The sequence below is a fragment of the Pyxicephalus adspersus genome, chromosome 4 (genome assembly GCF_032062135.1).
Source record: "Pyxicephalus adspersus chromosome 4, UCB_Pads_2.0, whole genome shotgun sequence".
NCBI lineage: Eukaryota > Metazoa > Chordata > Amphibia > Anura > Pyxicephalidae > Pyxicephalus > Pyxicephalus adspersus.
In genome coordinates, this window is record NC_092861.1 from 8,699,291 (window position 1) to 8,710,263 (window position 10,973).

Below are 10,973 nucleotides of genomic sequence, written 5' to 3' on the forward strand. Positions count from 1 at the left end.
AGACCACCCAACATGCTGAAAATATCCCCAACCCTCCCCCAGGCCAGGTATCAATAATAAAAAAAAGCCAAGTGGGGTAGAAGAGTTTATGGCCAAGATGAAAAATTGCTGATTGGTGAAGACCATGAGGCCCACAGTAAAGTAGGCATAATGCTAATAAAGGCTTTTAGTGAATATGCCAATTCACAGAAATACTCAGAAGGGTTCCAAAGACATAGGCCTCCATTTTAAAGCAGTGAATCCAATGTTTCTCAAACAGAATTCTTTCACAAGTTACTTGGGGTTGCTTGAGCAAAGAGTAATATGTGCCTCCCAAGTCATTTAAAAATCACCAATAATCTTTTTTTGTCAATCCGTAAAATTTCCTACCGACCTGCATGCTTAAAACAGGTTTCATGCAGCCTAATTGTCATTAATGGTCTGAGTCTGAGCCTTTTCATTCGTTTTCCTTACAGCAAACACATAAGGAGTGCTGCGCCATCTGTTGGTTTACACTTGGTAAATAATACTGTGCCATCTCGTGGATATGTTTGTCATTGCAGGTAACTTCTCTTCAACGCAATTTGGCGTTTAGGATCACAGCGCCCTCTATTAGATATATTAGAAGTCGCAGTTAACTATAGTATAACAGCGCCATCTATTGGATTTATTTGTTATCACAGATAATGGTCACAGCGCCATCTATTGGATTTATTTGTTATCACAGATAATGGTAACAGCGCCATCTATTGGATATCTTAGTCTTTGCAGTTAACTAACAGTCGAATGTCTCGCCATCTTTTGGAAATATGTGTCATTGCAACTAGCAAGAAACACAGCGCCATCTGTTTGAAATGTGTAGGCATTTTAAGTAAAATAGATTAATCATTGCAGTAGTATATTGCCACCTGTTGGATGTATTTCGCATTGAAGCAAAATATGCCTAATTGCAGCTAAAGAGGAGCCCCTACACTGCCGTCTAGCGGCTTAATCAGGTATTACATACTATAAAGCGACATTATGTTCTAATACGTTACGATTTTAACCCCTAATCATTGTGTTTTAAACTTCATGCCTATTAGTATTGACAATCATAAATATTGAAATTAATAAATATTATTAAATATTAATATTATTAACACATATATATGGATGTGTAATGTTAAACGCATAGTAGAAACCATAACAACGCAGCGATACTTCCGGGTGCTTCCTGATTGGCTTTACACCCTCACGTGACACACCTAAGCATGGTCTCCCTTGTTGGGACGTTATTAACACCGGCCATTCACCCCTCTGGTAAGGAGAGATCGACCAATTGGCGTGCAGAGTGGGCGTGGTATGGACTCAGGAAGTAGACAGCGTTGTCACCATGGCGGAGGCGGAGGCGCAGAGCGCTCCGGAAGAAACAAAACTGGAGTGGGAGAAGTAAGAAATGGCACTCAGTTCATTCGGGGTCGGCCTTGTCCCTGGAACCCCATTGAATCACCTTTAGACTTTACTGGTCTCCTTTTGCACTGCTTTGGTTTGAGAATGTTGTCACCTGTGTTAGAGTGTTGTCACCGATCATTATAATAAATGCTTCTCTTTTGAAAAGCAATTCATGCACAGTCTGATATGGAGCGGCTTCTCTTATTTCTCCTTTCTGCTCTTTAAGGGACTTATATGTAAAAATGAAGGTTATTAATGAAGGTTCAGAGGTAATAAAGGGTTCCCCTGCTTTTTGTGTCTGTTCTCTTCTAGAGAGCAGAGGCGTCTGAAGGATCAGCTGATCACCAGCAACACAGAGACCTGGCAGCAGGAGGCCGAGCTGGTTGGACTGGAGCGGGTCGGTGGGGTGGATCTGTCCTACATCAAGGGAGATGACAAGGTGGCCTGCGCCTCACTTGTGGTGCTGAGCTACCCCAAGATGGAGGTAAGGTTGGCCCCCTAAAAGATCAGGGACATATCGGAGTGGGTACCATTGTCCATGGCAAGCAAACTGTTTTGTGGGCTCTGATGGCTGAGTAATTCAGAGAAGGGAGCAGGGTGGGGACAGAAATATGGTATGATGGTGGCGCAGGTGTAGGAAAGAAAGGAACAATCCTATTGGTTCCTGAGTGCTGACTTTATTATCGGCTCATTGAGCTGACACTGAATCATGAAACATCCACCAATCCTGAACTACTCTTCCACATGTCTATGACTTTTAGACACCACAATCTGTGCCCCCATCCAGTTGTCTTAAGGTGCAGATGTAATTCTCGCAGTGTAGTTACCGACTCCGTGCTGTCTCTGCAGGTGATCTATGAGGACTGTCACATGGTGACCTTGGACGCCCCATACATCGCCGGCTTCCTTGCCTTCAGAGAAGTCCCATCATTGGTGGAAGCAGTGAAGATACTGGAAGAGAAGAGGCCGGATCTGATGCCTCAGGTGCGTTCCAAATCTGGTATTTCCACGTCACATTCTGCTACCATGTACTTTACAATCTGATTGTACAGATTGTAAAGTACACAGTATGGGCAAGGAAGGTGAGGATCAGACCATCTGTAGAAGGTTTGATACCAGATAGAGAGCACTTCCAACATACACTTATTGTAAAGACGGTCTTGTATGAAAATTGCAGCAAATGCGAAGCTTAGAAAGCCCAGTATGCACTGAAGATGCCTGGCTGTCTACTCGGCATGTTCAATTGGCAGCACTGTGCAATGCAGGAGATTTTAATTGTCTGACAGACCTCTCCTAGTTTGGTCCCCTCTTTGCTAGAGATGTCAGACAGCTTATACAAATCTGGTGCCATTGTGGAATGATTTAATGATCATATAAGTGCAATAAAGTGGGTCTGCTTTATGTAAAAAACTTTTCTCTAAAAACCAAACAGCTAAAGAGGTCATTAGAGTCCCATAAAGTGGACCTGTTATCAGATATATTTTGTCATGGTAAGTGCTGCATATTCTGTATTGTGGCTGGGTAACACTGCCTGAAAAGTATTCTCTCACACAGAGATCACAGTGCTCCCCCTTAACTATTCCTTCACTTACTTTATTTTCAAAAAGGTGGCACCATCTTTGTTCAGGCATCATCCAGGCTCTCCATCTATTTCCTGAACTTAGATGCTGACTCAGAGATGACACAGTCATAAAAATCCGGATGCCTGTTCTAGTTCCGGGATGTGTTCACCAATATTAGACACAGCTCAGATAAACCAATAATTTGCTTGTTATATAAATGAACTTTAGACACATAGACAAGATGTTATAAATATCCAGTTACCATGAATTACAGCTTTTCAGGAGTCCTTAAAGGTCCACAAGCAGCCCTTTCAATAATACCTGAATCCCTCAGGGTCTCTGGTATGAATATAAGGACTTGAACCAAAAAATCAGCTCCTGAACCTGCAGACGATTCTTAGATTCAGAGTTATGATTGATGGCTTTACAGACCAATATCGAGGCTTGTTAAGCTACGTACACACGTCAGATTTTTATCGCCCGATAATCGGCATCGGCCAATTATCGGGCGAAAATCTGCCGTGTGTACAGTCGGTGTCGTGTCAGTGTCGTCCATCGTCCGGACGACCGACCTGCCGGATCCACGGACGATGGACGACAGCCGATCCTAATGAAAGGGAAGGGGAGAGCGCGCAGCAGGGTGCCGCTCCGTCGCTCTCCCCCTCCCCTCTCCATAGAGCATGAACGGTGCTGTATGTACAGCACCGTTCATGCATCGTGCACTCCCTTGTCGTTGGAAAGGATCGTGAAAGATCCTTTCCAAAGACAAAAATTGGAAGTGTGTACGCAGCTTTAGGCTAAAATTGCCAGGCCAAAGCAGCCACCTTTTTCCTTTCTGGTGTCAGGATTTGCAAAGCAGAGCTCCTGCGGCTGCTGTGATAGTAAAGCAGAGATTATTTCCAGGTGTCAAAGTGTTATATTGGGGAAATAATTTGACTTCTTTATGTCACATAAACAGTTGTCTAACCAGGACGGTTTTTATTGTCCAGGTGCTGCTTGTAGATGGTAATGGAATCCTCCACCATCGGGGTAAGCCTTCACAATCTGATATTTCTGTATTTTCTTTTGGGGTGTGGTGCTCTGTAACATCCATTCTAAATAGCACCCATTGCACTTTTTTGACAGACATTCAGTGTGTTGTGGTGTTCTGCTCTATAATAAAAAAGTGCATAGATGATCTGTCTTCACACATGCATTTAGCGTATTTAAACTGAAAGTTTGGTTGGGATTTAACAGTTACTGCCACAGAGCCATCATTACATGGATCTTCCACCGCTTATGGCCAAGGGAGGACTTTCACTGTCAGCACAAAGTGCAGATATATACTTGGCAAGATTGACCACTAAAGTCAGTCCCTAGAGATGTAGATGTTACTGCAGCGAGTAAGTTTTTATGTCGCATTGTGCAGCAATTAGTGTTGTCATTGAACAACCCTCCTGAAGTTGAGAATGGACCCATCTGCCATGTCTGAATGCTAAATGACCAAGTGGGGATGACCACTGTTATTTCCTATGCACAGGCCATGGCTTTCACTTTTTTAATGTACAACTGCACATAGAATTTCTAAAATTCCTAGAACATAGACATCTAATACAGCTAAACCCACAGCTGGCACGCATGTTCTAACAGCTTTGCCTACTACATGATTTGTTATGATGCAGTAAGCCTTGTCAGATAAATTTATAAATCCAGCAATTGTTCTTTAATTTAACTACATTGACTGATATACTCATCCCGATTTAATATGTCTGGTGTGTGCTTTGTCCTTGTTTCCAGGGTTTGGAGTGGCCTGCCACCTTGGCATCCTTACTAATCTTCCGACAGTAGGAGTGGCTAAGAATTTGCTCCTGGTGGATGGACTTGAAAATAATGAGACACATAAGGAGCAGGTGACAGAGACAAAATTATGATACCCCCAATACAGTTCATACACTGTAGTATCAGCTGACTGCAGCTTATACCCAAGCTGTGTGTGATAGAGGAAATGTATAGTCTGTGCAGAACTCTCTTATATATATTAATGAAGATTCAAGACGCCAAAAAAATAAAAAAAAACGATTGTTGACATATAGAGGCTTTTATCCAATAAATAAAAAAATCATATGGTTACAGAAAAATAGTCCTGGGATAAAACAATGAATGCTTTTCCAATTGCTCATGCCTCTGGCTTTTCCCTGTAATGAATCACTCCAATTTTATTCATGAGTGGACTTTTATTCGTCCGTCTGTCTGGTCTGGTCTGGTCTGGTCAGGTCAGGTCTGTCATCAGACTACATTCCCATCCTATTCTATCAATATTTTGCAGGCAAAACAGTTAAAGAAAGGAGGAGAATTCTTCCACCTGCAGGGCAGCTCCGGCCAAATTCTGGGTGCGGTGAGTTTTTGATATTGGTTTCTTATCACACCAGCATGGAAAACACCTCTACGTTGGAGCTACATGTTAAGCACAGAGATGTGTTAGGGCTGCCAATTTAAGACATACTTTTAGTTGGACATCTTGCCAAAAAAGTAAGGATGAGTCTGAATTTTGTTTGCTCTTCAAGGCCATGTAGTTGGCAGTAGAGCTACATTTTGGAGGTTCATAGTTATGTTATAATATGAGAGAAGCAATGTTCCTCCACAGTAGTTGCTTCTTCTTCTTCTGCTAATCCCATGTCTCATGTCTGTGGTTAGGATTAAACTTGTCACCTTCTGTATATCCTAACTGTAACACGATCTTCACAATATAAACAACGCACACACTATAATCCTGGGATATTTTGTTTTTTTTTCTACTATCATGGAACGTAGTCTAGTAATCCTTCCCATTCTGAATATTATTTTTTCCTCCCTTTTCTGCCCCAGGCATTAAAAAGCTGCCATAAAAGCTCCAAACCCATCTACGTATCAGTTGGTCACAAGATCAGCTTGGAGACAGCGGTTCACTTGGTCCATTCCTGCTGCACGTATCGAATTCCTGAGCCCACCAGACAGGTAGGATGTATACAAAGAGGCATTGTACATAGATAGATTACCCAAAACATTTAAATTGTGTGCCTAAAATTGTGTAGGTGCCATCAAAACAGGTGTGACCTGCTGAGGAATAAACCTATGACCCATGAAAGTGTCTAGATATATCTGGCACCAAAATGTTAGCAGCAGATCCATTAATTTTACCCTGCCTCTGCCAATCAGCCCTTTTCCCATAGTGTGCCCTGCTTCCATCCCATCCCCATGTAAATAATGCATCTGTCCATCCACTTAAGGTAAAAGAATGCATGATTTATCAGACCAATACATCTTCTTCTATTGCTTCATAATATAGTTCTGATTGGCTGTGGACAGGGGTCAGCATGTGACAGCTACACAGCCCCATACACAGCAAACTGCAATGTACAGTGTTTTGTTAAACCTTTCACTTATGGCTAGTAGTGCGTTTTTCAGCATTTGTGCTACAGTATCTCTTGTGAGATGGGACCAGATAAGATATCTTTCACCCTCATGCTCATCAGTGAGTCCTAAATGATAATGATCCTGTTATTGGTTTGCTGAATGTCCCTTCTTGAATCAATTTTGATAGATACTAACTGCATACCGGGGACACCCCACAACTTCTGTCAGTGTAGATTTTCTCTAACTCAGTTGTCCAACAATTACAATTTGGTCCTTGTCAAAAATATTCAGGTCTCTACACATTTTTGCACCGTCCAAGAATTCACCACTTACTGCTTAAGATATCCCAGCCCAAACTCCAGGTGCCATTGTAAAAACCAATGTTCTTCAGTTCACCTGTCAGTGGTGTTAATGTTTTGGTTTATCAGTTTATATGATGCTTGCTGAAAAAAGGTCTAAATGCAGAATATGTTATATGACTTTCAAAAACACCTGTATTTTGATTATACTGGATGACTGATAGAATCATTACATGGTTGGGACCTTAACACAGGCCATAAAATCTAAGTGTGAATACAGGTGCCTCTGTAAGATAGGCAGTGGTAGACGTAATCATTTACACTTAGAAAAAAACACTTTTACTCATACTTTGATTTTTTTCAACGTAGAGATGGTTTATTAATCTTCCACATTCCCTCCACTCCAATTCATTGTTCCTGGTTCTTCCAGTTATAGGGAACCACTTCATACTATACTGTATATGCTTTTGAAACCCCAAGGAATATCAGAGACTTTCTGTAGAAGACAGTTCACATTGATTCTTGTCACCCTCTTCCTGGCCCATCAGGGTGTCAGGCTGCTGACTGTGAAGACTTTGACACCCACAAAATTTAAAAATGTCTGTATATAGCTACGTACACACATCAAATGATTCTCGACTGATAATCTGGTGTGTGTACAGCGCTCGTCATTTGTTGTTCATGGATCCGTCCTGGTGGATCCACGAATGAAACAAACGATTGTAATGAACGTGAAGAAAGAGAGCGCAGCGGGGTGCTGCTCCGTCGTTCTCCCCCCTCCCATTGCTATAGAGCATACCGGCACTGTATGTATAGCGCTCGTTCAGTATTTTGTCATTGCAAAGGATTGTGAAAAATCCTTTCCAACAACAATTATTGAACGTATGTACCCAGCCTTACTCTCCGCCATGCTGAGACAGGAATGTAGTAAGGAATGTAATACGTTTTGAATGAACTTAGCTTCCCCAAAGAGGAAGCATTTCTTAGTTTCTTGTTAAAGCATTCAGAGATTTAGCTTAATGGGGATTGTTTACAGAAAACACTATTATTAAACATATATAAATACAAATATAAACACAGTTAAAATGTGAGTTTACAAGTGAAAAGAATGAGGGGTCCATTTGGTCCTCAGTGCAAAGTCAAACTTTGAAACTTTGAAGTTTATAGCCGAAGGCCAATTAGAATCACTAGATGAAGTGACTCTTTGGGAATTTCATTCCCATAGAGTAAAACCACACGGCTCATAGCTCCTGGTACTGCACCACAACCGCACTGCCAAAGCAACATTATGAGGGAAGTCAAATAACCTACCTGCATGTTTTTGGGATGTTGAAGGAAACCAAAGTGCCCGGAGGAAACCCATGCAGTAAGAACATACAACATACAGTACATCCTTGCAGATAGTGTCCTGGCTGAGATTTGAACCTGGGACCCTGCTATTGCAAAAGTTAAACTGCTAGCCACTGAGCTAACCATGTCATGGCCACAATGACATTCTTAAAAAAAAGAATCCCAACCGCTCCCTTTCAATTGAAGACACTGTGGCTCACCATGGGTCTGAAGTTACCTTTAGTAAATGGTAGTTGCAAATTGTAATGAGAGCTGCCGGAATTCTGTGCAGCCTCTTTTTCATGAAATTTGTGCTTTCCAGTGTTCTTCACCCAATCAAAGGGTTTTAGGTAGGTTTGATTTTTTTTTAGTGTTATTCAGCAATGCACACCCTCAAAGTCAATGTCAGTTATGCCGAGTAAGCCCATATTTCCACTGGACAAAGCTTACTGTCATAGCTTAGTTTCATTTTTCTTATCAGTATAAAATATCTATAGATAGATTTCAAACTTGGTAAGTCTATTTCATGGTGTTCCAGGAGATATATGTTTTTATATCTCCTGGGGCTGCTGTGACTGAATAAACTCCCATGCACCTTCAAAGGATTTACATCATCAAAAATTGCAATTAGACATGTAAACGCAAGTTTATTTTTCATTTTTTCATTTATTTCTGCTTTATGGTTTTAAATTATCTCTGAATCCCATCTAAGAGGACTGTGTGCCTGTTTTCTGTTAAATGTGCCAGAAATTGCTGCCAAGCAATAGATAGGGAAATTATGATCTGATCATCTTATTTTTCAACTGCAACAATGGCATTGGACAGAAAGGACCCACAAACTTCACAATTTTGCTCTTCATTTTGTATTTCAGGCTGACATACGGTCCAGGGAATTTTGTGCCAAGGTCGTTAGGGAAGGCAAAGCAGAAGTTGTGGAACCTAAAGATAACCCCAGTTAGGTGGACCAAGAAGAAGATCATAGCAGTATTTTCTGGATTTAACTTTTTATTCCAACTTTATACCAATGACGGAATTTGTTTTTGTTCAGTAGATTCTGCACAATGAAACCAGCTGGAGGCTTTATTGGTGAAATCTTTGCACTGATTTCTCAGGTCTGCACACTATTCTGGTAGTTGTTGCTGCTATTCTGGAACTACCCAGAATTTAGCTTTAAGCAGGCCAGGGAAAATAATGTCTATAAGGGACCTAAGATTCCTTTTTGGTGCCAAAATAGTGCACTTTCTACAGAAATTAATATAAAACGTCTTACAATATTCCTGCAACTGAATCACTTGGTGTAAATGTAGCCTCAATACACATGTGGGATAAGTTTATGAGAACTGTTTTATCTGCCAAAGATTTTGTGTTTCTGTCCATCCAGTCCTGAGATTTACACAGCTTTTCTTCACAGGGCATGAAACCTAATTTCTCTCTGCTGCAGTTAAGTGATACTTACAAGTTGTCTCTCCCCCAGCCTTTGACTGACCAGTGAAAGCAGAAGCAGCGGACTCCTTATTCTCTACTAATGTTCTGTTGTTACTAGTGGTTGTCTTCTTGTGCTGCATCTTCCTTCCCCAATCTGAGCTGTGCTGTACAAGGACTATTTGAGACAGGCACCAGGTCAATTCAATTAATGGCTCAACAAAAAAAAAAACAGCACATTGTCTTAATAATCAATATGATAAATTTTCAGACCATAAATGGTGCAACCCAAGTGGATATTGAAAAAATGGAATGTTTACACAAGTCCTCACGTTTTGGTAAATCTGAATATTGTACAACCAAATTGAATATGGCCAGTCTAACATTAAACTATGCACAATTATCAGAAGTATGTGCGCCTTACACTAATGTGTTGTTATTGAGCCACCTCTGTGCCTTGAAAAGAATTATAAGAAGATGATGGTGATTTTATTATTTTACATTGAATTAAAGTTTTATATTTTTTATATAAAAAGTGTATAGTAAAATGTTACATTTGATTATCATTGTTGTTTGTGTTTTACAGCTTTCATTTATTTGTCATTTAAAGGAACAATGTGACTTTTACCTTTTAGGCATCTTCTCAATCATATTGATTGCAGATGTGATGAGCAAAAGAATCACTGGAATAAGGGCCGGTTCCAGTTACCATTCATGTTGGTGTATTGTGTTCCATCATCTTGTGCCAAATAGAAATGTGTGTCTAAACACAGTGGGAACAGACCCCAACCTTTCCTTTCACTTATATGAAATTAAATGTTTTATTGTTTGTGTCTTCATTTGCTCTTTGCTCTAGATCACTCAGACCTGAAATAGGGGAATACACCCCCAGTCAGTGCTCAACCCAGAAATTTTTTTAAGTCGGGTGGGAAGAAATTTTAGGTGGGTGGCAGCCCCTGTATTGTGACCAAACTCTTTAGTAACCCCCAAAAACAGCCGGGTGGGTGCTGAAAAGTGCCGGGTGGTGTGCCCAGCTAAAAGGGCCTGGGGAGAACCCTGCCCCCAGTATTACAGTATACACAGAAAGCCATTAACACTCAAGGAGTCAAGTGCTAATGGCTAGAAGTCTATTCCACCCTCTTGAAAACGAAAATGCATCAAATGGGATAACCAATAGCAATCAGCATTTGCCTTGTACTGCTATGTAGAAGTTTTGAGTACTGCACCTTAGCACTATGTTTAGAATTAGCACTATGTTACCTGGCCTCTTTATTGAATAAATAAACCTACAGTATGTTAAATATATTAAAATATTTTATATGCAATTTGTTTTGTTCAATTTTATTTGGTATTTTATTTGCCATTTTGAGATTTTGCAGCACAGGAGAATAATTATGGTTCTGCAGGGGACAAATCTTCAAAGTTCACACTATGACAGGAGGAGAAGAGGACCCTGTTCAATCTTTTGTACAGTCTAAGGAAGGATGGTTAATATTTAGTGATGTTTAAAAAAGGATGTTGGTTAGGGGACTTTTATGAATATGTGTTAGAAGTAGGAGCAAATGGGACAATTCCAGAG

The 10,973-nt window shown here is 40.6% G+C and overlaps 1 protein-coding gene across 2 annotated transcripts; it reads left to right on the forward strand.

Annotated features, from left to right (window-relative positions):
• The first annotated feature begins 1,242 nt into the window (after positions 1 to 1,242).
• ENDOV (endonuclease V) lies at positions 1,243 to 10,719 on the forward strand. Of its 2 annotated transcripts, XM_072407325.1 has the most exons (8): positions 1,243 to 1,407; positions 1,723 to 1,894; positions 2,260 to 2,394; positions 3,962 to 4,001; positions 4,749 to 4,861; positions 5,278 to 5,346; positions 5,817 to 5,945; positions 8,845 to 10,719. In XM_072407325.1, the coding sequence occupies exons 1-8, from the start codon at positions 1,352 to 1,354 to the stop codon at positions 8,929 to 8,931; spliced, it is 801 nt and encodes a 266-aa protein (XP_072263426.1). In that variant the 5' UTR covers positions 1,243 to 1,351; the 3' UTR covers positions 8,932 to 10,719. The 2 variants fall into 2 exon arrangements, with proteins under 2 accessions (XP_072263426.1, XP_072263427.1); XM_072407326.1 differs by lacking the exon at positions 5,817 to 5,945.
• The last annotated feature ends 254 nt before the right edge of the window (positions 10,720 to 10,973 follow it).

Coding starts and splice junctions, on each gene's coding strand:
- ENDOV (XM_072407325.1), top strand. CDS start 1,352: ATGGCGGAGGCGGAGGCGCAGAGCGCTCCGGAAGAAACAAAACTGGAG. Junction 1,895..2,259: donor TGAGCTACCCCAAGATGGAG/GTAAGGTTGGCC, acceptor CTGTCTCTGCAG/GTGATCTATGAGGACTGTCA. Junction 5,347..5,816: donor CCGGCCAAATTCTGGGTGCG/GTGAGTTTTTGA, acceptor TTTCTGCCCCAG/GCATTAAAAAGCTGCCATAA.